The 26,816-nt window shown below is 45.5% G+C and overlaps 15 protein-coding genes across 15 annotated transcripts; 13 read left to right on the top strand and 2 right to left on the bottom strand.

Annotated features, from left to right (window-relative positions):
• Positions 1 to 1,560: 1,560 nt before the first annotated feature.
• Positions 1,561 to 2,745, top strand: L199_008515 (uncharacterized protein; the record flags this gene model as incomplete). Its single annotated transcript, XM_064894195.1, has 6 exons — positions 1,561 to 1,713; positions 1,807 to 1,820; positions 1,902 to 1,968; positions 2,037 to 2,426; positions 2,483 to 2,574; positions 2,622 to 2,745. The coding sequence occupies 6 exons, from the start codon at positions 1,561 to 1,563 to the stop codon at positions 2,743 to 2,745; spliced, it is 840 nt and encodes a 279-aa protein (XP_064750267.1).
• A 1,218-nt stretch (positions 2,746 to 3,963) lies between these two features.
• Positions 3,964 to 4,341, top strand: L199_008514 (uncharacterized protein; the record flags this gene model as incomplete). Its single annotated transcript, XM_064894194.1, has 3 exons — positions 3,964 to 4,014; positions 4,069 to 4,160; positions 4,212 to 4,341. The coding sequence occupies 3 exons, from the start codon at positions 3,964 to 3,966 to the stop codon at positions 4,339 to 4,341; spliced, it is 273 nt and encodes a 90-aa protein (XP_064750266.1).
• A 412-nt stretch (positions 4,342 to 4,753) lies between these two features.
• Positions 4,754 to 5,932, top strand: L199_008513 (uncharacterized protein; the record flags this gene model as incomplete). The annotated part of the gene is made up of 6 exons (XM_064894193.1): positions 4,754 to 4,897; positions 4,964 to 5,125; positions 5,194 to 5,580; positions 5,661 to 5,752; positions 5,816 to 5,822; positions 5,918 to 5,932. 6 exons carry the CDS (start codon positions 4,754 to 4,756, stop codon positions 5,930 to 5,932), a joined length of 807 nt encoding a protein of 268 aa, XP_064750265.1.
• Positions 5,933 to 7,512: 1,580 nt separating this feature from the next.
• On the top strand, positions 7,513 to 8,645 carry L199_008512 (uncharacterized protein; the record flags this gene model as incomplete). Its single annotated transcript, XM_064894192.1, has 5 exons — positions 7,513 to 7,662; positions 7,728 to 7,886; positions 7,954 to 8,316; positions 8,375 to 8,472; positions 8,528 to 8,645. The coding sequence occupies 5 exons, from the start codon at positions 7,513 to 7,515 to the stop codon at positions 8,643 to 8,645; spliced, it is 888 nt and encodes a 295-aa protein (XP_064750264.1).
• A 451-nt stretch (positions 8,646 to 9,096) lies between these two features.
• L199_008511 (uncharacterized protein) lies at positions 9,097 to 10,280 on the top strand (the record flags this gene model as incomplete). Its single annotated transcript, XM_064894191.1, has 5 exons — positions 9,097 to 9,240; positions 9,296 to 9,487; positions 9,548 to 9,949; positions 10,014 to 10,102; positions 10,166 to 10,280. 5 exons carry the CDS (start codon positions 9,097 to 9,099, stop codon positions 10,278 to 10,280), a joined length of 942 nt encoding a protein of 313 aa, XP_064750263.1.
• A 1,107-nt stretch (positions 10,281 to 11,387) lies between these two features.
• On the top strand, positions 11,388 to 12,541 carry L199_008510 (uncharacterized protein; the record flags this gene model as incomplete). The annotated part of the gene is made up of 5 exons (XM_064894190.1): positions 11,388 to 11,534; positions 11,608 to 11,766; positions 11,821 to 12,186; positions 12,256 to 12,353; positions 12,409 to 12,541. 5 exons carry the CDS (start codon positions 11,388 to 11,390, stop codon positions 12,539 to 12,541), a joined length of 903 nt encoding a protein of 300 aa, XP_064750262.1.
• An 819-nt stretch (positions 12,542 to 13,360) lies between these two features.
• On the top strand, positions 13,361 to 14,257 carry L199_008509 (uncharacterized protein; the record flags this gene model as incomplete). Its single annotated transcript, XM_064894189.1, has 5 exons — positions 13,361 to 13,483; positions 13,567 to 13,647; positions 13,709 to 13,942; positions 14,009 to 14,103; positions 14,191 to 14,257. 5 exons carry the CDS (start codon positions 13,361 to 13,363, stop codon positions 14,255 to 14,257), a joined length of 600 nt encoding a protein of 199 aa, XP_064750261.1.
• Positions 14,258 to 14,636: 379 nt separating this feature from the next.
• Positions 14,637 to 15,607, top strand: L199_008508 (uncharacterized protein; the record flags this gene model as incomplete). The annotated part of the gene is made up of 5 exons (XM_064894188.1): positions 14,637 to 14,795; positions 14,871 to 15,026; positions 15,113 to 15,326; positions 15,481 to 15,487; positions 15,550 to 15,607. 5 exons carry the CDS (start codon positions 14,637 to 14,639, stop codon positions 15,605 to 15,607), a joined length of 594 nt encoding a protein of 197 aa, XP_064750260.1.
• Positions 15,608 to 16,061: 454 nt separating this feature from the next.
• On the bottom strand, positions 16,062 to 16,910 carry L199_008507 (uncharacterized protein; the record flags this gene model as incomplete). The annotated part of the gene is made up of 5 exons (XM_064894187.1): positions 16,062 to 16,127; positions 16,211 to 16,297; positions 16,479 to 16,676; positions 16,757 to 16,815; positions 16,877 to 16,910. 5 exons carry the CDS (start codon positions 16,908 to 16,910, stop codon positions 16,062 to 16,064), a joined length of 444 nt encoding a protein of 147 aa, XP_064750259.1.
• A 397-nt stretch (positions 16,911 to 17,307) lies between these two features.
• On the top strand, positions 17,308 to 18,586 carry L199_008506 (uncharacterized protein; the record flags this gene model as incomplete). The annotated part of the gene is made up of 4 exons (XM_064894186.1): positions 17,308 to 17,461; positions 17,532 to 17,629; positions 17,695 to 17,924; positions 18,085 to 18,586. 4 exons carry the CDS (start codon positions 17,308 to 17,310, stop codon positions 18,584 to 18,586), a joined length of 984 nt encoding a protein of 327 aa, XP_064750258.1.
• A 655-nt stretch (positions 18,587 to 19,241) lies between these two features.
• Positions 19,242 to 20,033, top strand: L199_008505 (uncharacterized protein; the record flags this gene model as incomplete). Its single annotated transcript, XM_064894185.1, has 3 exons — positions 19,242 to 19,401; positions 19,734 to 19,835; positions 19,984 to 20,033. 3 exons carry the CDS (start codon positions 19,242 to 19,244, stop codon positions 20,031 to 20,033), a joined length of 312 nt encoding a protein of 103 aa, XP_064750257.1.
• A 680-nt stretch (positions 20,034 to 20,713) lies between these two features.
• Positions 20,714 to 21,293, top strand: L199_008504 (uncharacterized protein; the record flags this gene model as incomplete). The annotated part of the gene is made up of 4 exons (XM_064894184.1): positions 20,714 to 20,773; positions 20,848 to 20,941; positions 21,005 to 21,139; positions 21,229 to 21,293. 4 exons carry the CDS (start codon positions 20,714 to 20,716, stop codon positions 21,291 to 21,293), a joined length of 354 nt encoding a protein of 117 aa, XP_064750256.1.
• Positions 21,294 to 21,816: 523 nt separating this feature from the next.
• L199_008503 (uncharacterized protein) lies at positions 21,817 to 22,673 on the top strand (the record flags this gene model as incomplete). The annotated part of the gene is made up of 4 exons (XM_064894183.1): positions 21,817 to 21,846; positions 21,912 to 21,996; positions 22,071 to 22,239; positions 22,346 to 22,673. The coding sequence occupies 4 exons, from the start codon at positions 21,817 to 21,819 to the stop codon at positions 22,671 to 22,673; spliced, it is 612 nt and encodes a 203-aa protein (XP_064750255.1).
• Positions 22,674 to 23,009: 336 nt separating this feature from the next.
• Positions 23,010 to 24,623, bottom strand: L199_008502 (uncharacterized protein; the record flags this gene model as incomplete). Its single annotated transcript, XM_064894182.1, has 3 exons — positions 23,010 to 23,474; positions 23,614 to 23,901; positions 24,141 to 24,623. 3 exons carry the CDS (start codon positions 24,621 to 24,623, stop codon positions 23,010 to 23,012), a joined length of 1,236 nt encoding a protein of 411 aa, XP_064750254.1.
• A 720-nt stretch (positions 24,624 to 25,343) lies between these two features.
• L199_008501 (uncharacterized protein) lies at positions 25,344 to 26,609 on the top strand (the record flags this gene model as incomplete). Its single annotated transcript, XM_064894181.1, has 5 exons — positions 25,344 to 25,456; positions 25,568 to 25,694; positions 25,874 to 26,171; positions 26,280 to 26,355; positions 26,423 to 26,609. 5 exons carry the CDS (start codon positions 25,344 to 25,346, stop codon positions 26,607 to 26,609), a joined length of 801 nt encoding a protein of 266 aa, XP_064750253.1.
• Positions 26,610 to 26,816: the final 207 nt, after the last annotated feature.

Here is a 26,816-nt window from a genome sequence, read left to right as displayed (position 1 = left end):
AGAATGTTACCAGCTTCGTCACATTGAGACTGATGTTCGCATGCTGTCATGCACAGTGCGGCGCGATCGGCTACAGGTATCAATGGCAGTGGAGTCAATACGGTGGCGTTGGGACGAGAGATACCTGCTTTTGCACTAATACAACTCCAAGCTTTCGATATTCCGTAAACAAGGAAGATTATTGCACATACGCTGGGATACTCTACCCGTCAGATAGCGCAATCAGTGCTCCATGCCTTGCCAATGATCCCGTTTGCTGACGATCCCTGGGTTGGTGCAGGTTTATGCTGTTACTCCTGCGATTGATAGGTGGTCGCTGAAGGATTGTGTGATCGCTAAGACTCCTGCTGCCGGGTTTGATGTTACCGATATCTACCAGTGCTTGAATACATGCGAATCTTCAAAACATCCGTACGCGGCATTGATCACTCACCGAAGGTCAGCAGCCGCCACTTGCATATGCCTCGAGAATATGAATGTACCCGGTAACCAAGGGTCGGACGGATGTGGGTGGGAACGCTGGCAGGTCTTCAGTAAGCGAACCTAGCTTCGGACCACGACCGGATAGTTCAATGTTGGGGAGAATATGGGCTGGAAAGCCATCAACGTGCTTTCAGTCCGTGAACAATCGAATTATGTGGTGGGACGAGATGGACGAGACAGATCATATGACCAATCTTATAACTTTCATGCATTTTTGATGTATAGCAACGGAGACCAAATTTTGGCTGGCCGATAGGATTATATCATCGCCGCTTATGCTTCATGATCACTGTTATAAGATCCAAACAGAGAGTCGGTGGAGAGACTGATCACAGCCAGGCCTACATGGCTATTCGGTCATTTAGACCAGCTGATGTCCTCACATGACCAATTCTTTCGGTTTCGTTCAGAATGTTTCCGCAAAAGCTGATATGGCTTCCCTATGGCAAGTATATACTTATTGACCTACTGGTGAGACAAGCTCTGGGTGCAACTCCCTGGATAGCTGCCAGTTGGCATAAATCCCTGGACTGACTCTAGGCCCCAAATTACCCGGCGTGAATCGTCAAGTTGATCCATACTGCACTGTTGTGTTCTGAGCAGAGTAGACCCCATCTTACAGTATAGGTTAGACCTGAGTGAGACGTCAAAGAATTCTCCACGCATCATCCTCTAAGCCTTACACCGACTATGAACAACTCCTCGCAAATTGACTCTTATGATGCCAGTCTCCTGAAAACAGTCGACACACAGGCTGTTGGGGTTGGGGAGACGATAGTCAGATGACCGCAGATCATGGTAATGGGTGTCAAATCGATATTTACACACGCATGGATTGCCCAAAGGAGTTAGAGCTTAAGATTGATGATCTGACTTGGCAATACAGGGCTCCCTGACAGTGATTGTTCGGTTCATTCGTCAGCCGCTCAGCCCACGCCCACATGACCCATGATGTGATTGGGCTCATAGCTCCTCCTCGTTGTAAGGCATAAGGTTCTCTCGATTTGCACCTCATCATATCGTAAAGTACATCTCTGTCGCTCCAATACAGCATCGATTCCTGACTCATCATTTATAATGCTGAGCAAATTATCTGTAACTGCCATTTTCCTCCTTCCAACTATCATTGGGGAAATCGGAGTCGGGTGTTTCGATCGGGAAGCAATTCTGGAAGGAGCAACAGGAATATACCTGTATAGCGGAGCCAACCCCCCCGAGGTCCCATGTAATGTGAGCCCAGCCCTCATTTGATGCTGACACGATGTTTGAAACAGTTGTTGACCCTATCAACTTCCTTACTTGGGTCGGGCTTGGCCGTGACAGTGTCAGGAGATTGGGTATGATTACAGTTGGACATGAGGTCAATATGGTGGTGTGGGAATCTATGAATCGTGTTACTGTACCAACACCCGACCTAGCTTTAGGTACTTGCTCAATTCGTATGATTACTGCTCTCCGGGCTTGAATGACGAATCGGACGCAAGTGTCAGTATCGTCCCCACCTTAACCTCCCCCGGATATGAGCTGACTCAACAGCGGTACCGGTCGATCAGGTAGTGGCTGTGGCAACCAGAATCAATGGATGGTCCAGCGGGCCATGCGTTCATCCCGACAGTCCGATTTCGGCCTTCAATCCCTTTGAAGTGACCGACATATTCCAATGTGTCTCTCAATGTCAAATACAAGGCCGTCCCTACGGCGTCCTCATCCCTCACCGACGATCGGTCACTGCCACCTGTGCCTGTTTTGAAAACAGCAATGTCTGGCTAGGTGAGCCTAGGACAGGTTGTGGCTGGGAAAACTGGAATACTTTCAGCTATATCTCCCAACCAAGTGCCTTTGTCAAACGTCAACAAGCGAAACTTCGACTGTCAAACCGGGATGAGCTGTGTCCCATGGGCTCTACTGCATGTCTGCTGGATGATAGCGAGCCCTCGTACGAAGTGAGGATCTTCTACACAATTCTCTTATGAAAGTATCAAGCTGACTACTCTGGCAGTGCATTGATACAACCAGCGAGCTTGAATCATGCGGTGGTTGCATTCACAGCTCCATCACCCCATTGGTAGACTCGCCCGGCGGAGGAGTAGAGTGAGTCTATCTCGCATTACAGATATGAATTGACGCATTTTGCATAGCTGTACATCTGTGCCCGGTACAGCACCAAATGGTGTTACTTGTCTCGAAGGTCGCTGCATTGTGTATGACTGCGATCATGGGTATGAGCTCAAAGAAGGAGAATGTGTGAGTTGGGAGCTGTGAGCCACCCGAATGATGATGATTTACTACACGGCCTCTCTGTATGTACTAAACGAACTATCTATTACTATCTATCCGACATGTCCTTGAGATATTGTGCAATCAAATTAAGATATATATCTGACGGCGCGAGCGTCGTATGCAAAGTATTACCCATCATGGCGACAGACAACAATCATATTTGCAAATGAGGTTGGATGTCGCTTTGATAGATTAAAAGGGATTCTCGATGGGGGAGATCGGTAGATGTTACTCAAACCTGATCGTCATCGAAATAGATTGATCAATCAAGCTATTGATGGAAGTCTGCGACATATCATTGCCACTGTTCGCTTCCCGCCTAGACCATCCTACCTCAAAATCATTCTTGTTTCACTCTGATTCGGGTGTTGAACCTTCTAAACAACATCCCTCTCCACGATGCTTTTCATTCTGATGCTTGCATCATTGATCCATGTTCCTACTATCTTCGCTCAGTCACAGCCCGTTGGCGGCTCATATGTGGGGTGCTTCGATCGAGAAGCCATTCTTAACGGCACAACAGGGAGATATCTTTACCAAGATTCGAACTCTCATATATCTTGTGACGCGAGTAGGCATCCCTCATGCCGGAGCTACGTTGTATGTTGACACAGTCGCTGTTCTTTCACAGTGCAAACCACAAGGATACGACTATCGATGGGAGTATAGTCTTCGTAACAGCTCAGGTCTATATGAATCATGCTTTTGCACTAATGACAATGCCGCTTACAAGTATATCCTGATCGGAGATGGTCAATGCAACCCAGGGGAATCGGAAGAGTCGGATGTGTCGGTGAGTCACATACCTTAACCCCCATTGATGGGGACTATGGCTCAAGATATATCTCTCTCCTCATAGGTTATTGCAGACTCATACAGAATCAGAGAATGGGGATCCCTCGACTGCTACCGCTCGGACGAACCGGTTTCAGGGTTCAACGTCACTAGTCTATACCAATGCCTTACTCGATGTCAAGCTGATCGTCGACCATGGATTGTCCTTGTACCACATAAAAACTCATCTACTTCTACATGCGTAATGTGTGCCAGGAAGATACCGACACATGGATGCTTGCAGAGGTAGCACCATGTGCATGGGAAAATTGGAGAACATATTCATATATCTCTCAGCCACCGAGCGCATTTGTCAAGCGTCAAAATGCGAGAAATCAAATGGTTCTGCAAGGAACCCCTTGTCCAATGGGTAGAACTGCATTTTTACTAGGCGAAGATAACATTCTTTCGTATGAGGTGAGTGGATTTATCTGTACTCACCAGGGGGCTGACACTCATTATATTCATTAGTGCATCGATACCTTCAGCGAGCTGGAATCATGTGGTGGCTGCGCTTATGGCGAGTTTACCTCTGAGGGTGCCAAGCCTTCACCTGGTATCGAGTGAGAAATATCCCTTCTTATGCGAGTGCAAAGCTGAGTCGAACTTTATAGCTGTACCTCTCTCCTAGGTGTTTCGAGGAGCGGCGTCACCTGTCATAGCGGTCAATGCCTAGCTTTCGCCTGCGAGGAAGGTTATGCACTTGTGAAAGACAAATGTGTCATCAAGGAAGGACTGTCTTAAACTCCGCCACACCGGAATGATGGAGAGAAGACATTAATCGATGATTATCTCTCTTTCCTATGCTCTACTATGATATGCACTCATGTCCAAATCACCTGCCAGAAAGCAGTTGATTCCTTCCCGATCTGATCGTGACCGAGATGACCGGTTGGATAAACTGATGCAAGGAGTCACGAGATCTCCCTTTGTGGCGATACAGTTGTGGGCGCGCGTTTGTACCATAAAGGTCGTGGGAAATGATGGTGGAAGATCGCACACATCTGATCATCTGAACCTGCCTTCACGAAGGGAGAAGGCATTGTGAAGTTTGTACTGAAACTATGCTCCTGTTGTTTCCTACTATCTTTCCTGCTGCATCAGTGTTAGCCAATATAAGTGAACATCCTTAACCTTCCATCGACCATTTTGCAGCATGACCTCTAACATTTCTTACTTGATATTGCTTTCTTGTCTGTTGGTCGGAAAAGTAATTGCAAACTATGTTGGCTGTTTCTCCCACAACGTCTTGGAAGGACGATCACCATCTGACATCACTGCTTCTGGGGTTGATTGCCAGGTAAGTTGAGCCAACTTCAGGATGATCAGTACGGCAATTCACTATACGAACAAATCTATGCTTCAGACTACCTGTGGTCAACAGAACCACTTGTATCCCTATCAGTTTACGGAACACTACGGCACTCCTAGCTACAAGTTATGGTGTCTTTGTGTGGATGATGCACCCAATCCAAAAGACATGATCGATGGATGTCATGACCCTACTGCGGAGACCACGAATGTGACGGTAAGCACCGGTTCATCTGGCAACTTGATCAAACTATGACTGGTTGAATTGCTCACATGTACTGTTAGGTCATAATACCTTATCAGCTGGCTTACCAGTTTGTCTGGTATAATTGTCACGCCTTTACCCCTACAACACCCGGGACCCTTGTCAACTCTGTCACAGATTGTTTCGCTACTTGCAGTCCATACTCTTGGGCTGGCGTAGTCTACGATCAACAAGATCCCAATGTGATCACATGCAGATGCTACACCTATGATGATCATCCCTGGTATGGTACACCAGCTACCGCTTGCTTGCCTGGCGCTTGGTTCATCTACAATCATTTCCCTCAACCGACCGGGGCAGTCAGGAGGAGATATAACGGTTTTCAGGAAGGGAATCAGAAGAGAGAAGTCTGCCCCCATGGTCTCACGGCTTGTAACCTGCTCCACAGCCAAGGCATCGCCTTTGAGGTCAGTGACTATTTGTTCGACCACATTGGGATGTACAGTATATGGTTTCTTTTGTGAGAGCTGATTGCGATTTTACACAGTGTCTCGACAGTTCACAAGAGCTGGAATCGTGCGGTGGTTGTAGGTATGGGATGTTCATGAGTGGAGAAAAGGAAGAAGGGCCATCCGAGGAGTAAGTGAGCGTTTGATCATGCCTTTCCATTCAGTCATTCACCTGATCGAGGTCTATTATCAGCTGCACGGTAATCACTGGGGCCAAACTCGCGCCGTGACATGTCAGGCGGGTCGATGTGTAGTCTCAGGATGCGAAGACGGTTACACTCTTCAAAACAACAAGTGCCTGGTCAAATGAGCCGCGACTTCCAACATGGCCTGTCTTCGCCCACTGATTAATTCGGGCAGATTCCATATACCTACAGAGACTTGTGTATTGGGTTGATTATGCATTATTTGGTAACATGTGTGCTTTTCTTGAGTTTTGCCCACCAGGCTCTCGTCACATACAATATATCGCTCATGAGATTGAAGAGATACACGGACATATTTTACGACTCAACCACGATTTCCAAGCCAATCCGTCAGGCTTATAGTCATCAGTAATTTTAGAGTTGCGATCTTCTGACGTAGCTCAAGCCGATCTTATCGGACGAACCAGATTATCGTTTCGACAGCCAAGAAAGAATTCGTTAGCGGGAAAGCTTTTCGGACTTGAACCTTCTGTATGGTTTTCCCGGTGGTCGCTATCCTTTATCCGCACCTCGATTGCTTCGAGTGAACAAACATGCTGCCAAAAGCTTTCGTTCTGATCGGTATCTAATCAGCTATAGTGACATCATCAGGTGATGCGTATTTGGCTGCTTCTCGTCACATTCCCCTACTGGTCACAATACTTCTGTTCTGACTTTTAATGAGAGGTTGGAAAGATACCCCCTAGGCACTGTATACTACCCTCATAAAACCATAATATCAGCTAACAGCGGCTAAAATGATATCGATAACACCTATTGTTGCCTCAGCAGTTCGGCTGGCCCTTCTCCTGGAAGGGGGACCCCACGTCATACTCATCATTCTGCTAGATTTGGCCGGATGATCCAGTCTTCGAGGAGCTAGTTGGTGATCCAGAGTGTCTCTTTCCCAATGTCAAGGCAGGTCACAGCTTACTAATGAGGCCTAGTTAGTAATTTATGGATGCTGAATACTGACCACGCATGTCACTTATCTGGGTCCGCCGAACGACTGGACTTGGGAAGGCTGCTATTAACTGTTCTATAATGCCGAGAGGGAATACGTGTATAGTGCAAGGGAATGCTTGGGTATCTGCACTCTGTACCCTTATGCCATGACGAGGTTCCACCGCGGTGGAGAGCTTATGACTCTTCAACGCACCTGCTCCACTATGGAACACGATGCTCAATCATTCCTCAGTTGTGGGCAAGAAGACCCCTTTTGGTATTCGCATAATTCGCCACCCATCGCATCTGCAAGGCGACAATCGAGGAATCTGTAATTTGTACTAACCTTGATAGCTCTGTCACTGGCCTCCCGTAATAGCTTTACCATGCTATGTGCATTCATACATGCAAGACTCCCAGACTACCCGATGAACCCGATCGAGAACTAACTTTCCCTTACAAATCGTCGAAGTCCATGGTCTCGTTCAGTCCGCAGTCGTTTGATGTGCATCTGTGTAGCTTCTAAGCTTCTTGGCATCTTTGTATACATCGTCGCTTATCTGTAACCCGGTCCGTATTCGGTTCGAAAAATATGCACATTGATCGCCAACGTCCTTGAGTGAACACTGGTAGGGGCGTTGTTTTCGGCACTGCTTAGATATGGTGTACCTGTCGCCACTCAGAAGTATAATCTTCGGCGGAGATAAAATACTTCCTGCTGCACTACTGCAAGTTCTTAATACATATTCTTCACGTTTCTATGCTGAACATGTTCCCTATCCACTTTCTGGGATTTTTCGTGCTGTTCGCACCAATCACTTTGGGGGACGTTTTCGTAGGATGTTTCGATCCGCGAATTTTGCCGACTCCAGAAGGCTTATCATATGATAGTTACCTAGAGAGCTGTCAGGTTAGTGGATATTTCTAATCTGGTCCACTTGAGAGGTCCACTTGAGGCTGACAACACTCCCGTAGGACATCTGTCGTCCTAATGGAACCGACTACTCGTATTCTTACCCTGATCCAGCGGATCAAGGTGACTTTCCCACGCTCAGAATATGTCAATGTGGATTCGATCGGCCCGATGGTCAGTATCTAATTCCTACTAGTTTATGTGACTATCCCAACATTCAAGTGAGTACCATCTTTCTGTCATATTTCACGAGGTGAACAGGAGATAGCTGTAACTCTCACGATTTAGGTGTTTTATCTTCCGTCACCAGGCGATTGGTCGTTCTCCGGATGTCTATACCTTCCGGGTACACCCAGCACACAAGTCACTAGCCTTGTCCAATGTCTAAATCTGTGTAATGGATATCCCATCGCATTTACTGTGTACGTGGAAAGCCATATCTTCTGCTCGTGCACACTCGCGATACCAAATCCGGATGATCTTCAAACCGTTTGCGGACTTGGCGATTGGTTCGTATATTCCGAGACAGTTCTGCCGAGCGGTTTCGTGGCGAAGAAGAGGCTCGCCAAGGATGGTGACCAGGGATTATGTCCAAAGGGTCTCACAGCCTGTAGAGCTGGTTTAGCTTTCTCATCGGCATTTGACTATGAAGTGAATATACCTCAACACTTATATCTCATCTTGATTAATGTAACTTGCGTCCTTGCAGTGTATCAACACAGACGAAGAGCTAGAGTCATGTGGTGGCTGTCTTTTTGGTCAATTTCATAAGGAAGATACCGGATCTCTCTTTCCGAGTGGGGTAGAGTAAGTCCAAACAGAGGATGAAGCCCCAGTGCTGACCATCTATCTTTCGACACAGTTGCACCCAGTTAACTGGCGCTAGATCGGATGGAGTGACATGTCTGCATGGTGAATGCTCGATCTTCGCTTGTGACGATAACCATTACCTATATGCGGGTGTTTGTGGTCCCATTTAGTATCGCTACATATCGAGGCGATCGGAAAATGGGAGGACATTTCATCAATCAGTGAAATATGAAAACTCATAGAGATGAATAGAGCTTTTCTCATATATGCTAAACCGCCATCTGTTATGCGCTGGTGTCGAATGGTTTCTGACCACCTGGTCTCATATATAGGCTCAAGGAGAGATCGATACCGAATAGATCTGCCTCTGTTCCTGAGGAGGCGATGCGATGGCATGAGCGGAACCGAACAACATAACCCTTCTGCTCACGGACATGATGGTACCTGAAGAGGACAATCCTACTGCTATGACCGTGTGACCTCACCACTCAGCAGTGTGGGTCTGGTGCAGGCTGCCATCACCTGTTAAAAAGACAAGCAATCTGATGAGAGTGTACTTACATGGGGACATTTCAAATCATTTCCACCATACATGGCAGCAGATTACAGTACATTCACAAGATGACAAGGCCAACGGTACTACTCGCACTCTTCATACCTTTTCTCACCATCAACTGCGCAAACATTGTCCCAATGGGATGTTACCCATACGCAGGTGGATCTCATCTCTACACCAATGATCCCATCACAATGGAAGGTTGTGCGGTAAGCATGATTCTTTCAACAGGCGGCTTTCACTCACTGTTTTCCTCCTGAGCAGGACGGATGTTCAAACACATACCACTTGTTGTACGCCTTCAAGTACTATTACTCGTACTTCAACCCTGATGTCCAAGCGACAGATATCAGATATGTTTGTGAATGTGGGGATGACTTGGGTTACACCCCATCTGATTGGACATATGGGGAAAACTGTGGACAATTGAACTTCTATGATCCTCCTATAGCGACTGTGAGTAGGACGTCTCGTCCTGACTACGCGTAATAGCTGGGCTGATCAGTCTTGACCCAGGTATGGTTACTTGACACAACATTTAGTAGAATCGGTTGTTCCATGCTCACCGATTACCAAGAGCTACAATTCACGAATGTACCGGATTTCGAAGCATGTTTCGTGCAATGTAAGAATTCGAAATATGCTTTCGTCGATAGATTAGCAGGCGATGGTATCAGATGTAGCTGCTCCGATGAACCGACTTATCAAGAACTGTCCAGCTGCCAAGGCACAACTTTGCAGGACTTCAACTGGATGATTTTTGAGCATCCTCCTGGATCTAGCGGTGGCCCAAGTGGTTGGGTTAGAAGACAATTGAAGGAAAGATTAGCGAGAGAAGCCGGTCGAAAAGCGCTGGCGGTCTGTCCGAAAGGTATGACTGCTTGTCGGACTTCAAGTGAGGATGATTTTAGCTTTGAGGTATGTGATTTCTAGCGCTCATGTATGTATACTCTCGGGTGATTACTGATGTTTCCAAGGATAGTGCCTCGACGTCCAGTCAGAGTTGGAATCTTGTGGAGGTTGTATATATGGGTCTTTTGGACAGGCAGACAACGGTATTAGGGGGATCAAGTAAGCTTTTATCGGTGTTGATTGGGCTTTTACCGTATGTTTTGTTGCTTACACACGTCTTAGCTGCCTATCGTTGCCAGGTGTCAGTCAAGAAGGAGTCACCTGCCTGGTGGGACAATGCCTAGCTTTCAGTTGTGAAGATGGGTATGATCTGAGGGGCAATCGGTGTACCCTCTAATTCACTGATGGAGGTGATTGTACAAATATGCCTTATCCAATGTGTCGTTAGGAATAACATGCATTGTTGAAGTATGTATTGACCTTAAGCAAGATCAAATCTTGAGCCTATACCATTTCTATTGTTCCTTCTCCGATACGCACAACAACCCATCGATAAAAACGAGTGAGACATCAAGAAAGATCACAATGCCAATACCTATCGTCCCACTTCCTGTAATACTGTACCCTCATGCGCTCAAACCATATTGGTAGCATCATTCCCTTAGGCTGCCGGTGATATAAATGGCAACTCTGTTACAGTATCCCGACACCAAGAAATATCTCACAATGCGCTGTGAATTAGATAGCCTTTTTGATATCGCTACATTCGGTGATGGGGGTGAGCTGACGAGAAACGCGAACTGGGTTGCATACAGGTTTGCCTCCTCGAAAGTTCATTTGCCCTTCTTGGATGTGCAGCATCGCCTCGTGCACCAAGTGGAGGCACGATTAACGCCGATCATTTAGAAGGTTGTTTGGGCTATTGCCAAGATTTAGATCTTGCGTTTGCAAAACGACGATCAGACAATCAATCTAGTTGTTGGTGTTCAGATGACATGATGAACGATCCCATTCATTTATGTGGAGCTGGTGATGACACCTTTGTTTTCTCCCAAGCTGATCCCGAGGATTGTACTCAAGATTAGATGATCTATATGTCTTATCCGCTGGTCGATCCGGATGATGTTCTGTATATACATGTGGTGTGTGAAACATAATGGATCAGCCCGCTTCGTTTCGACAAGGGTCTGTTACACGACAAGCCGAGTGTCCATCTGACGGTGATATCAAGTGATTGATATGACAAGATGGTACCTTTTTCAATTTCCAGAAAAGCCTCAAACAGTCTTATCTTCGGCAAGAGTGTCGGAGAATGCGGCCAGGCGGTCTTATGCCAAGCCAAATTGTTATCGTGGGGCGATTAGCCGTAGTAAAAGAATTATCACGGTTCAGCCATATATACCATCCACCCAATCTACTTCGTATAATATCCATTCTATTCTGAAACGGTTCATCCTCGAACAAATCAACCTCCACTTTCTCCACGATCGTCATCGGAAACGATATGTTGGCCTTCGGTATTCTGTTATCCATATTGCTCCTCGCCATCGGTGTCAAGGGGGCGGCACAAATCGGATGTTTCAATCGGACCGTCATTGACCCATTCCCATCTATTCAGATCCCCTTCGATCCAGCCGTTACTACGTGCTCGGTGAGTACGGAACAGGCGATTTCATGTGTATCGGTGATCTCAATGATTCATACTGACGAGAGCATTCCACCAGAATCTATGTGAACAATATCCAGCCACCTACGCAATTTACTGGCCTCAAGTTTCCACTCCTACATCAGAATGGATCTGTCAATGTTCTCAAAGTTCACCGAATGGTACCGAACTACATCCTGCTTTCTTCTCTGAGGGATGTAATTTCCCATGGGTCTCGGTACGTTGATGTCTGTTCTACGTTGCCGATATCCAATATTGATTGTACATATAGGTTGATGTTATCCGACCAGCTGGTAACTTTAGGTGGGCCGGTTGTTGGATCTTGCCACCCGGCGTCACACCCTGGACGGACGTCGCCACATTCGAAGACTGTTTCGAGAGATGTGTCTCAACCCCTCTCGCTTATGCTCAATATGTCGGTGATAACGCTCAATGCATATGCACCTCTAGCTATCCACCTGTGGACCTACCCCTGGAATGCGGTCAGAATACCCCATTCCTCTATGTTCACGATGTGATTCCTAGTGGATTTGTTAAACGTCAAGCGAAAAAGAGGATGAACGAGCAGGTGGTTCTGGGTCCGTGCCCGAATGGTAGGACGGCTTGTCGAACTGCTTCTGATGGTCAGTTCTATGAGGTGAGTGGACTCTGAAGATATTCTCAATAGACTTCGGGAGACGGAACACCCAAGTGTAGTTTGACATAGTGCATCGACACTGATACTGAGATTGAGTCATGTGGCGGATGTATCTATGGTACATTTGGAGAAGAATCTAATCAGGATGTCGGTTCGATCGGAGTTGAGTAAGTTTCACATCTATTTGGGGATGTATTGATTAGTGCTGATCAGTCAGATTAGCTGTACATCCCTTGAAGGAGTGACATTGGGAGCAGTCACATGCACTGGCGGAAGATGCGTAGCATCGTGTTGTGAAGATGGGTATACGTTGAGAAATGGGATATGTGTCGCTAAGCCAGCACTGGCGATTTAAGAAGAAGGGTTTTGAGTACGAGTCGAACGTCAGACGAGGATTTTGTAACTGTGTCTCGATATGATGATTGATATGCCATGCTGTCTGATGCAAAGAGGTGAGCAGTATGGATCGAGGCTGATGATATGATGATATGATGAAGATACTGTACCTTTTGATCTGCATGATGTCCAAAGTGCTGACCTTCGCGTGTTGTGATGATGATGTTACACGATTGGCATGATCTGCCTAGTCGATCAAAGCGATGATTATCGTTTCTAAAACGTTTCGAGCGTGTCCTATGTAGGCGGTTAATCCCTGCTCGAAGGCCGGGTAGTGATTACATCAATAATTAGTTGCCAAATTGTGGACCCCTTTCACACAAGATTGAATCAACAAACATGTAAGCCATGTCCTCGTGCTTTCTTAGATGACCCAAAGTCAGCTGCTGTGTTGAATCGCCATCATTTCATGTCAGAACATCAGATTGTACAGTAGTTATCCCAACCCGATCATCATATGTACGCCTTCAAAGACGATTCTACTATTTTCCATTCACCTCGTGAGACCAATTTAGCCTAATCAAAACAAGTAGACCAACAATGACGTGGAAGCTCAATTTTTCGCTCCTATTGATCGCTATTTCAGCAATTTGTGGAATTGCCGCATACCCAGAAGTTGGTGGTTTTACGGAAGGTGTATTGGAGAGTCACCCTGGCTTCAATGTTTCTACGCCACTTGACTGCGAGTTAAGGACCCATTGACCGCAGTGCCGTACGGCTCGGTGTGCCAGTTGTACGTGTGCTGATAAATATCTCGCTTCAGGAAATAGTTGGCTATATGGGTTTGCCCTATGCCGAATCATGGTGGGGTGAAAATAGTACAAGATTATGTAGAGGAAGCTTCGAGCCACCGAATCCTCGATACCTATCCGCATACGGATATCCATCTTGCGCTGTAGGGGTGCGTGCATGCCAAAGCGTTGTACCTGTAGTCGTATCCATATGATATAGGGCATAGTTGATTGAAAAGACCAAATTCAATAGGTATCGATCATCGATCCAATCGGTCATTGGACCAGGGGAGGATGTTACAACCTATCTGAATCGCCCAATGCCAACACCTTCGTCTGGTCACCAGCTGCAGATTTTGGAGAATGCTTGACCCGATGCCGATCTTCCCCTATAGCATTTGCAAAAAAATAACGCGGACTTCTCGGTATCATGCATGTGCTCTATCCTGAACCCTACCGATTTCGGGATTTTGTACTGCTACTATGGAGAACCGTATTATTATTATCATACTCCGCAGCCTAGTTCTTTCGTCAAGAAATCGAAGAAGGAAGGACAGAAAGTGTTGGATGTCTGTCCAGAAGGAAGTAGAGCTTGTAAGGTGACCGATGAATACGGTTTGAGCTATGAGGTGAGAGCTAGAGAGAATCTTAGGGTGGCCCGCTCGCTAATGCTGAAGTAGGTACGTGGATCTCAGTGCATCGATATCGATAATGCTCTCGAATCATGCGGTGGATGTGCACACGGTGATTTCGAGGACAGCCGTTTATACAATCATAATGCAGGGATTGAGTGAGTTGGCTGGGCTTGTTATTATACTTGAATCAAATGTCGTACAATACTATAAGGGGAAATGTCTGAGTTTGCCTCTTCTTTTAGCTGTACTTCACTTTCTGGAGTATCTTTGTGTGTGGAGTGTCTTGTCACCGGGGAATATGCGAAGTAGAATCGTGCGAGAAGGGTTATAAGCTTGACGAAGGGAGCTGCAGGAAGGAATGATATGACACCGCTGTCGTTGAATGATGATTTGTATGCCGAAATGATCATGTTTTGTGTACATTGCCAAGAGATCTAGGTCGAGCACAGCTTTCCTCCATCCAGATCGGATCTGGTGTGCATCAGATGGCGCCTGACAGCTATCAGTCATCGTAAGCTTTATTTTGAATGGGGGCGATATAAGTTCGCACCTCGTGTCAGACAATGAGGTCGAAGTGTGATCTGTAGAATATGCATTGAATAAGTAGAGGGTAGGATCTCGAATCCTCATCAATTCTCATAACACTATCACTTTCATCCATCACTTGTTTCATTACCATATTCCTAACATGCTTTCGGCGCCTGTTATAGCTACACTGGCCTTGTTGCTTCTAGTAAGTACAGCAGTGAAAGCTGCAGAAGTCTTTGCTGGATGTTTCAATCCTTCGGTAATCGATACGAACAGAATCTTCGCTAGATCATACGTATCCAGCTCAATCACCTGTCCCGTAAGCATTACAGTATATTGCACAGCACCTTGGCAGTCTAGGTCCATCATTCATTTCACTGACTTTGCCTTTTAGGAAGTATGCAGACGATTATCTAGCCCTCAAGATACCTATGCGTATTCTAGGGCATCGACCGTTCAACCTAATACAAGTTTATGTTGGTGTAATACCATTCAACCTAATGCTAGTCACTTGATAGCGGATACTTCATGTCCTTATCCCAACTTATCTGTGGGCCATTTCTTCACCCCTGAATCATACCTAAGATAGACAGCCATAGGTACCAGATAAGACTAACGGACTTATCCCTTCAACAGGCCGAGCTCATCCACCCACCAGCCAAGTGGGGATGGTACAAATGTTTCGATTTCCTCTCGCAAGGCCCTGCTGCCAACTTCACAGTCCAATCCCTTCCAGAGTGTCTCACAGCATGCTCAGCATATCCGAATGCCTATTTCAGTTATTTGGATGATTCCAACAGACTCTCTTGCGCATGTTATCAACGTGGACCACCATTTACGATTGATCAGTGTGGGTTAAGGATTTATTATCATTATTATCATACGTTCGGTCCGAGCGATCTTGCCAAACGGAGGATGATGAACTTGGGTGGAGATGTGAAGGAGGATGGACTTTGTCCGGGTGGTATGAAAGCTTGTAAGATTACGGAAGAAGAGGATTACAGTTTCGAGGTGAGTCGTACTTTTGCTAGAGCTATCGCGACACTAGCTGAAAGCTCAAGTTCCATATTCAGTGCATCGATACCGATACCGAGCTGGAGTCCTGTGGAGGGTGCATATATGGAGAGGTAGATGGCCGCGAGAATCATGATCGAGCTGTTAAGTTAGTATTCTATTCCGACACGTACAGATCAAAGTCCAGGTAGTCCGCACAATGACGTTGCTGATTCAGTCTCACCATACTAGTTGCCTTAATTTACCAGGCGTTCTCTCAAGTGGCATGACTTGTGAGAAAGGTCAATGTAAAGCCTTCAGCTGTGAGGATGGATACCGAGTTGAGGCAAATCGATGTGTCTTAGTAGACTGAAGACGACTCATTCTAGTTTAACCTATGCCCGTCGTGTCATGATTTCTATCTCGGCGAGTCTTCTCCTCGGGTAGATATCTTGGGTAGATATAATTGTGTATTCATGTCTGCGACGTTATTAGCTATTTCCATGTTGACATCTCCCAGAGCAGCTTTGGCCAAGATCAGAAGTGCATGATTGTTTACCCTAGCAATGTAAGCAGCCCCATATGAATTGGGTTAATCAAATTTAGATCTATCGTAGTTAGCCCCTCCTGCACGTCGTAACCGAGTGACTACATCGTCCTATATACAGATGTCCAACGTGTCAGCGAATCTGCACATTTGGCAGATCAATTCGAAAGGATATACGAGAATATGGGACATACCTGTTTGAGATCTGATGGAGTTGAGGCCGATACTTCGATGGAGTATGCTCTGAGGACACTTTTCACATCTGCGAGGTGGACGGAAACCTGTATACGGAACGTTAAGTCAGCTGTACGTCCGGGGATAGCATTATAGAAATATATTCCGAATGACAGATTGTTTCTAGAGGACATCCAGCCAATAGACTATATGATCTCCTGATCTCCTGTTCTCCTGAAACCCTCTTTGTATGCGTGATAGGAAGAACCCATAACATAATTCACTCACCTTGGCCCTCCTCATGATTTTCACTTCCTCGCCAATCCAAATGACCAGAACAAACTTCTCCCTGAATGAATGTTCGTCGTTCTCATACCTCACTTTAACATACGCGAAAGAAGCACGTTGGGGTTGGAATTCTTTGGCTAATTCTTCGATGTTTCCTGTTCCCGTCTTGGTGAGCGTTAGGGTATTTGATTTGTCGGACTGAACAGCGTGCGAGACAATCACATAACACATATAAGCTTCTGTTTTCGGTGGAGGGCGAGGAGGTCGAGATAGCTCACCTCGTAGTCTAACAGTAGCCATGTAGTCTCATCGTTATTACTTCTTATCTTCTCGTAAGCTACAAGACATATATCAGCTGGACGTACTCCACCTCCATCTGGGACGGCAAGATGACTGACCTTCAGCGATCTTGGGATCTTTCACGTCGGCCATATTGTACAGAGGAGTAGTAGGACGAGTAGGAGGAGTGAAGAGGCAAAGGCGCGATACTAGGTTCAAGAAGCGGATGATATTTCGCGAAGTAGAGTGATTACATCTTCACCAACAAGTGCTTTCACTCGTTCTCGCTCATTCACGAGACGACGATCCAACCGCGTCAGGAAATCAGCCAACTTAATCCGCTTTCCACGTGGCAAATCAACGCTTGGACCTTAGCTTGTCGCATTGTACGGGATAACGGAATCAAATCAACAAACATCAGTCGACAGAACAGGATAGTAACCGAAAACATGAATGTCAGCATTCCAACTATGTCGTTCTTGAACAGCTAGTCAGTGACTAAAAAAAATATCAAATCCTCCATACGACCCTGTCAAAAGAGGCTGTTAAAATGTCTTCAAAGCAAGGGAAAGTGGTCTCGACCGATACAGCCACCACACCCGAAGTCGAACCACTATCTTCTCTCCTCGCTCATCCCCTGCTGCAGGATCCGAAGTTCGTAGCTGCTGCTGGAGGTTTGGTAGTGCTTCTGATATTCCTCAGCGGTGAGCTTGTTGGTTCTCTCTAAGTATCGTCCAAGCGAATGACGAAGCTCATCCTCCTGCTTCTATGTAGTATTCCGAACAGGAAAGAAAGCATCTCGTCGATCTGGTCCCGCAACGGTATTATTGGTCGGACCGAGTGATGCGGGCAAGACATCCCTTTTCACCAAAGCGAGTTGGCTTCCTCCAGTGAATCATCAGGTAGTAACCAGCTAACAGGGGTGCGACTCTCATAGCTTGTACATAATACCTATATCCAAACGCACACCTCGATACAACCTTCGATAACTACCTTCCCATTCAATTCACCATACGAGGATGGTCAAACGAAACCTATCAAGTTGATTGATCTTCCTGGACACCCGAGGCTGAAAGATGAACTGAAGAAGTACGTCAGAGAGGCTAGTGCGGTGGTCTTTGTGGTGGATATCCAGGCGTTAGTAAGGAACTCAGCGGCTGTTGCTGAGTGAGTGGCTATCCATATTCGGACAACAGACATGCAGGACCTAGGGGAGGCATCACGTCCAGTCACAATGCTCGAAGCACTGTATGACTCTAATCGATAACGCTCAAGTCACTTTGAATTGTCGAGTCCGTCCCGGGTGCTAATGTGACCTGATCCGCAGAGATCTCGCTCCAATTCTTGTAACCCTTTCCAACCTGAACATCACCACTCAATCTGAACCGACCAAACTCTTGATCCTAGCACACAAGACCGACCTCCTCACTCGTTCGTCCTCGGGAGAAATCCCAGAAAGTTCCCTCATCACCGCCAGGGAGAGGGTCAAGTCTATCTTGACCAGGGAGATGGACCGGCTGAAAGCTACAAGAACAAAGAGTGGTGCAGGAGGTAAGATAGAATCAATGGGTAAAGTCGCCGGTACCTCGTCTTCAGGATTCTTCGCGAGGCTCTTAGGCGGTAGTTTGACTGGAGCTGGTCTGGAAGGAGAAGAGGAAGGCGAAGATGAGAGTTTGATATGGGGTGGGAAAGGTGGATTTAGCTGGGATGATGTAGAGGGTGTGAATATCAGTTTTGGTGCGAGTGGGTTGGGACCCGTTGGGGCCAAGAAGGAGGAGAAGGAGGGGAATGGGTTGGACGAAGTGAAAAGTTCTATTTGGGAGGTTTAAGCTAGGTGTACGGCAATACAGGATTAGTAATATTGCAGACAAAATTGTTTTGGGATGAATATTTATGCATATAGGTCAAAAACTTCAGTCTGACAATCATTTTCCATGGAATGTCAATACACCTTCCATCATAAAGAAACTCAAAATTCAAAACCCTTCTTAATGGTGTCGACCTGCAACTCTATGAGAAACAGAGATTAGGTCAAAACTCTGGTCCTTCCAATATATGCACTACATCTTCCTGTAGTTGGCTTCATTGATATCTCTACAAGCACCAGGAATGAGTCTTTCACTCTGCACCAATGCACACCAGTTCCGCCAGTTCCGTATATGCATTTAGTCAATGCTGCATACTGCCGTACCATACAACGGGTCATACAGTGAAGCAGTATGACGTCACTAACTCACGACTTTGTGCCACTTCCACATCCGTAACCGTTGCCACCACTTCGCACAGCAACATCCCATCTCACATCTCCTTTCTTTCAACGTTTCTTTCTCTCTCACAATTCGCTATTATCAAACATCTCTATATCGATTCATATAGACCGCTATACACCCCGAAAGCATCAGCACTAACGTAACGATATACAAGTCACCTCTACACGACAAATACCCCTCTCAGCCCACTGAAATCACTCGCAAATCATTCAACATGGTCCGAGGCTCCGATATCATCTTGATTCTCGTCGCTATCATCTTCCCTCCTCTCGCAGCGGCGATGATCACCGGATGTTCGTGCGACTTGTTAATCAATATCTGCTTGACACTGTTAGGCTACTTACCAGGTCACTTGCATGCTTTCTGGTTGATCTGTGAGTTTTTCTTATTTTCTTTAAGAGTTTGGGGCGTAGAGGGGTATTCCAGTGGTGGAACAGAGGTTTGTGGGAGAACTGCCACTCTTAATCACGTACAGGAGACCCGGGTGAGATAGGTCTATGTTGGAGAAGAGCTGTACACATGGACCTGTACTTCATGAGCCTCTGGGATGATTTACTATGCGATCACATCCACAATCGCCCACCTATAGTCTCTCCTCTCGTTCCCCCTCATATTTACTCCCCAACACTCATCCCTCTTCCGTCTCTCCTGTATAACTCTCTTATGGCCGCAAACCAGTTGCTGACCGGATTTCTTCTAATCATAGACAAAAAGATCAAAGCTGAGGAATCATTCGGCCCCGGCGGATACACATACTTGGGTAATGGAAACTTCGTTGGAAATGGACCTGCTTACACTGGAGCACCCCGTGAGTGTCGCTTACTCGACCCATACCTCCTGCTTTTTTCTCATGAAAGGTCAGGAAGGAGGTTCTCCTGCCACTTATCTCCGTCCGCCCCCTGTTCCTCCACCTTTTGTCCTTGTTTGGATTCAAGCTAACCTATTCTCTGCTGTAGCTCCTCCACCTCATGGTCACCAACAACAGTACTACGGATCTACCCAATAAAACTTCTACTTGTTCAGTCATCACAGGTCAAGTCAATGATGTGTTAAGATGAGATTCACCTAGACTCGTATTGCAAAACGATGAATGGCAGTATAATTGGATAATCGGAGAGTCCGACGCACTGGAAGGCGTAGCGTTGAAATCTAATCAGTAGTAGAATAACATGTATCTGATTGATCTCTATCTCATTGAGGTTCGGTGTTTCGAATTTCATCCGATCAGCCTATACAATACTGACTTTGACATATTCACTTCCCTCCCACCTTACCTTTATTCCTTTCTGGTTGTCAGGGAAATGAGCTTTCTTTCCCACACCTGGGATATACCCTGCTCAACCGTTATACCATTCAACTACAACCTGCCACCGTACGATCTAAGATTGATCCTTTCTTATGGGTACAGCAATGGATACACGTACTCCCCAAGACGTTCCTTGAACTTCAACCCAATCATGATCAAAATGGATGACGGAAGCAGATCCCATGTCTTCTAACTTCGCCCCCTTATTATACGTATACCACATGCACATGCATGCATAATATGGGAATGTAAAATACAGGATTAATCGTTTGCAAGTATTTTTTGCATCAAGTACAAACGCATTTTGAAAATATCACCCGGATATATTGGTATTGATCGTGATTGATTATTACTGTGGAATTAAAGGCAGTATTGGGATAATGGGTCAAACGGGTTCGCGAAGTCAGAATAGAGGTGATGGAGTGATGGTTGGTGAATCGGTATGTACGGAACATCGGTAGGGATATGAGAGACAATGTGATTGTCGGTACTAATACTTTGTCTATGTTGACAGAATAGGATATATGAGATCACAGGATTGACAGGACATCGATATCCCACTGAAAAGGAAGTGGCGGAAGAACTGGATCATCTGAAAAAGAATTATCGTGAGGCATTCTGCGTGCAATGGACTGGGGCAGTGAAGGCTCGCTGAGAGTTGAAAATGATAGTACGAGGGATAATGCAGACTGAGATATCAGATAATTGCGATGGATCATATAACGTGAAATGTCATAATTCCAGAGCATGGGTGGAGAGGGAGGTGGTAGGTCTGGAAAAGGAATTCAAGGGGTTAAGTAAGAGAAGTGAGTAGTTTGCATCATACTGTACTGTCTCCTCACTTGGAACATATCGCGTATTCATGATAGGATGTACTGATGTATGAATTTCAAAGGATCATGGTCTATAAGTCTTGTTGCGACGGATAATGGGTGTTCGAGACCTACTGGAGTAGCATGAGCACCATCTGGAAATGGTTGGAAATTAATCGTAGTCATGTACCACCTTGTCAATGCTGTATAATAACAGTATCCTTAGTACGTGTATGTATTGCTACATAACAGCAAACTCCTAGATGATTCCGCGGTCGTTATAAGCTATAACTTGTTGTACTCTAGTACTCACTGCCGAACTTGACAAAACATCGGAGCTGTTGATAAGAAGACTTGATTGAAAGGTTCTAGCCTCCTCGAGATCAACGCAAACAACATGATGTGCACTGACCACGACCTTCAAACTGCATGGACGCACTGACCATATCGTGTATGAAGACAAAAAAAGGGGGGTCAATGCACCTTCCATTTCAATCAACAATCAAAGGGAAATATCTGATCTGACAGTACTGACGTCAATCACAACATCAACCATCAAACATCTTCATTCCAATCCTGTTGATCGAATAATATATGCCAGAGTCGTTCTTCATCTTCTACTCACCGGATTTTCACATACATAGATAGCTACGATTATACACCCACGCAGGATGAGTCTCTGGCAATCTGCTCCCATGCACGTTGGTCAAGTCCTTCGTCTTCTGAAGACTTCCAAGAGGAGGTAGCTGATATCGTTTAATTCAAGTGGCAAACCTACACCACTTCAACACCACTCACTCCTCAACTGGAAGAAGCATTCAGACGACAAGCATCTCAAGCGTTCAGACATTGTAAGCAGTGTATCTCAGGATTGACTGCTTGCATTCACAGGAATCCAACTGATTTGGTCGAGCGTTCATTTCAGCCCATCAATCAATAGGGTATTCTGTCTCTTCATCATTTACGACTCATAATGGCGTTACTACCGGTACCACCCAATTACAAGTAGGTAAAGCCACACCATGGACTACAGAGGAGATAGCTGCGGTGGAAGGGTATCTCGTGGGCTTAGTTCCGAAAGGTACTTTGTTAGGGTGGGTCAGCATATACGACGACTGATGACTGACAGGCATCCCCAAATATCAGATAATACTGTGTATAAGAAGGAATGGTGCTGATGTGAGAGTATGGTGATTTCAGACCATCAGGTAGACCTGTAGGATATATCGAATCAACGCCACCCTCAGCAGTTTCATCCACCAAGTTCAAGAAACGTTCTGACTCCAGATCCACTGCACCCTCCCTCACTTCATTCCCCTCGACAGTCAGCGAAGCAGGAACAGTTTCACCCTCGGTTCCACCGCCAGGGATGCAGATGACAATGGCTACTTCGCCTGCTAGTCCAACTGGGTCGAATCACGTCCATTATGAGGATTTGCCATATCATCAACCTCAGCGAGGGAATAGTAATAGGTTTAGCTCGATTACTAGGAAGTTTAAGAAGAAGAATACGAGTATGGGCAATTGATCATTCTGGACTTCACTCCCACTACCTTGTGAATGTTGAAGTTGCACTGTATCATGCTGGACTTGGTTATCAATCAATCTCTGTAGTATCTCTCTTTGACATGAGTCGATAGCTGTACAATACCAACTGTTGCTAACCTCATATGATCGACGTGCTGTGTTTCATATCTCATGTTATATAACAACTGTATAATACCTTTTGCATAACTCAATGCCATATTGGGATTAGTGTACGAGATATGTCTGTATTTATGTATGTATATGTATAATAATCTATCAAGTAATTCACATTATCATTCCCCTATACCAGATCATCATCGTCGTTCATCGTCAAGCGTTATTTCCTTTTCTTCAACGTCCCATCTCCATTTCCATTCAAATGTGAATGTCCATTTGCTATCCCATCCGCAGTCGTACCTACAATCTGAGGTACATCATCCAACACCTCCCCATCAGCATCTTCGGTCGGTTCATCCTCATCCTCATCATCCGACCTTGAATCTTCGGCCCCCTGACCTCTAACGACTTTCACAGCGACTTTGACAGCCATGTAAAACCATATACTCGCCAACACCCACAAAAGGCTCACCAACCCTATGAAACCCAGATACGTCCTGTAGGTCAGATACTGTCCAGTCGAAGGAGACCATTTAAATTGGATGAATCGTGGTGCGTCGAGGTAAGACGTTTTGATGACTAGGAATAAACCGATTTCTCGGGAGAATAACCATGAGATTAGGAAGATTACGAAAGTCAGGTCGCATGAGCGGGAGTAGGAAAGGTATCGAAGCATTTTGGCGAGCTGAAAGATAGCACGAGTGGGTCAACGTTTCATTAGAGGAGGGGGATCCACGGGAGTGGATCAGGGACAAGAAATAAGGACATCAAGGAGAGACATAGAGGATTGAGAGATCGAGCAAGAAGATCCTTGTCCCACTCACAGGCAAAAAGATATCACAGAAATCCATCAAAACATGAATGACAACACCTATCCTAGTGAAGTTCGCTATGTAACTCGTGACGATCAAGGTAATAGTCAAAATATGATGACCGAACATCTGCCAATGATCTTTCCTCCTTTTCTCAGTGTTGATCACGTAGATCTGGTGGAACCACCATCCCAGCTGAGCGAGGTAGTAGAATTTGGTCAGAGCGGGAAGAGGAGTGTAAGGGTAGGTGCCCCATAGTTGTTCGGGGGAGGTGGGAGAGGGAACGGAGTGGAGTGTGAACTATGAGGCGCCAAGGGAGAGGTGATTAGCTCCTTGGAGTTCACCAATTGTAAATCAACGATTACTGTGGACGTAGAGCGAAATGAAAGTGAGGTGGTGGTCCGAAGATGGATGATAGAAGTTGCAAATGGGGGAAGACAAAAGACAATGGAATCTTCCGGTAGATCTATTGAAATCCCATGGATCCCATGGCCATTCCTTGCCAACAGTCTAATCAAGTAGAGCAAAACTCGACTCACCATCCCCAATGTCCAAAACACCGTACAATACAACATACTCCAACCCTGTTCTGCAAACCTAGTCACCAGATGCTTCTTATGTCTCTTCTCTTTTTTACTCTCCTCTTTTACTTCTACTTCTTCATCCGTGTCTGAACCTTTCATCTTTTTCTGTTTCTTCTTCTGTTTCAATTCTATACGTCTGTTCCTATCTAGTATGTACCCTGCGAAAGGCTGAAAGACATAGTTCATGGTGAATGATCGGAGTAGAGTAAATACGATAGCCCATGATATCGAATAATAAATATCTATATATCCTTTATCATATAATATCTGTCCAACCGCACTGTTATTTGATGTTGATGTTAGACGTAAGAACGAGTGAGTTTTGGAATGTATAGGGTATGAGAGGAGGAAGAATGGGTGTAGGGATGACGGGAGGTAGGTTTCGATTAGGTTTGGAAGGGTTGAGGAGAATGTCGAGGTTGTTAGGTTGTAGGTCATCTTGAAAGGAGTGATGATTGGATGAATGATGGGGATGTAATTTTGGTTAATTCTATTGAATATATCGTTCGTTGTCGATACCAAATTGAATGTATACTGTCTCGCTTTATTCCAAGAGTCTTTCGATCATCCAAATGAGCGTGAGTGTTGATGCTGTTGGTACTATTCGCATAACAAGATTGAATCAGTTCAATGAACCACCAAAGTGACAATGAACGAAAATGAAATTGAAAATGAAAACCTCGAACCACATTTTCCGGAATGCAACGCGTCAAAACTTGCAGATCGACTAGCCAAACCCAAAAGATTGATACAATAGAAGTATCACGACTCACCAATATACCCTCCTACCCACACTTTGACGGTTCGTCTGTGGACCGAGAACAGGGCGATATTGTGATTAGTGTGGACGGGCTATGATTAGGTGGTATAGGACACTGATTTCAATGGATATCTGCTATGGATGGTAGATCTTTTTCACTTCACGTTCGCGTTGAATGATGGGCTGTGATAAAAATGAAACTGGTTCCGCAGGCAGCACTCGAACTGTATTCATTACACCCACTTAAAGCGACATCCCATCTTCAACTCCGATCAGTTCCAAGCCCAAGCTGTACGAGCTAAGAAGACATCAATCGCAATCATTGGCATCAAGATCATACCTGCTAGATACTTTATAAGAAGCTAGAGCTGTAAGAGATACGTACAACTCGACTCACCATGGCTCTCGCCAAACCCTCTCCGACGCTATACGTATCCAACCTAGAGACCAAGACGAAGAAACCTGAATTGAAAGCTTCTTTGTATTCCCTCTTCACACCTTATGGACAAGTGTGAGTGGTTTCTCTCTCCGATATATCTCGTACCTGCATGGACCTATCCTCCATATCCTGGTATCTCAAACATGGAATTTCAGCTGATCATGTGTGTGTGCGCGTGATCAGAATCGACATCGTAGCGAAGAAACACGGTGGAGGAAGGGGGCAGGCATTCATAGTATTTGCCGAACAGGCTTCTGCTACCTCTGCGTTAAGAGGGTTGAGTGGAGAGTTATTCTACGATAAGGAATTGGTGAGTAGGCTATCTCATAATACGAAATCAACAATCCTCCTTCGGAAAGATCTAAATTCCATTCATGGATTTGTGGATACGAATCTGTGGAAATCTCATTATCCATCTGATATTGAAATAAACATATTGAATTCCAAGTCATATAACATATACTGATATATTCTGCTTTATTCTCTTAGTCAATATCATACGCCAAATCACCCTCCAACACCACCCTCTCCCGCCAAGACCCCTCCCTGTCCCGAGAGAAGGCAGCGATGGAAGCTGCCAAATTGGTCGTATCGAATGCTCAGGGTGAATACGAGCAGTTGGAGAAAGAGCGTGAGGCGGATGAAGCTGCTCTCAGGGGAGAAAAGAGGGATTTGGATACGGAGGAGAACGATGGTGGTGAAGGGAGAGATTCAAAGAGGCAGAAAGGTAATGATGAAGAGGAGGAAGAAGAGGAGATGGAGTTGGATGATGACGAGGATGAACAAGGTATGTATACGTTTCGACCAATCGTTTCATCCCTATCGTTTACTTCAAATTGAATGTGGTATACTAATTAATGCGATGTTTTTTCGATGTCCATCCGACTTTGTTTAGATAATCATCCTTCCCTTATATGTACGAACCTACCCCCCGAATGTAATTCCGATATAATGTCAGCGTTGTTCTCACAGTGAGTCAAGCATATTCTACCATCTCACTTACCCATATAGATCATAGCTGACCTGTTATATGATCAGATACACCGGATTCATCTCGGTCACCTCATACAACTCGCCCATCCCCAAATCTCATCCAACACCTAACAAAGGTTCCAAATCTTTCTTGGTAAAATTTGACACCGCAGCAAACTCAAAGAAAGCTGAAGAGGAGACGAAAGGGTATTTGATGCAACCGGGTTGGGAGATGGGTGTCTCTTCGAAGTAATGGGATATAAAACTATGTACATGTATTGCATGGAAAACCATAATGGAAATACATTGAAACACTACTAATTGAGCGACATTAACCAGCGATCATGACGAAATGGAAATGTGGGTAGTACTAATTTTGATGTCTACTACTGGTACTACTCGAAGGGAAAATTGACATTTATGTATGAAGCATATATGGGCTTGAAGAAGCTGTGGAAGT

Source organism: Kwoniella botswanensis, chromosome 3, assembly GCF_036426115.1.
Source record: "Kwoniella botswanensis chromosome 3, complete sequence".
NCBI lineage: Eukaryota > Fungi > Basidiomycota > Tremellomycetes > Tremellales > Cryptococcaceae > Kwoniella > Kwoniella botswanensis.
The sequence above is the reverse complement of the archived record's forward strand: the minus strand, read 5'-3'. Positions and strand labels throughout refer to the sequence as shown.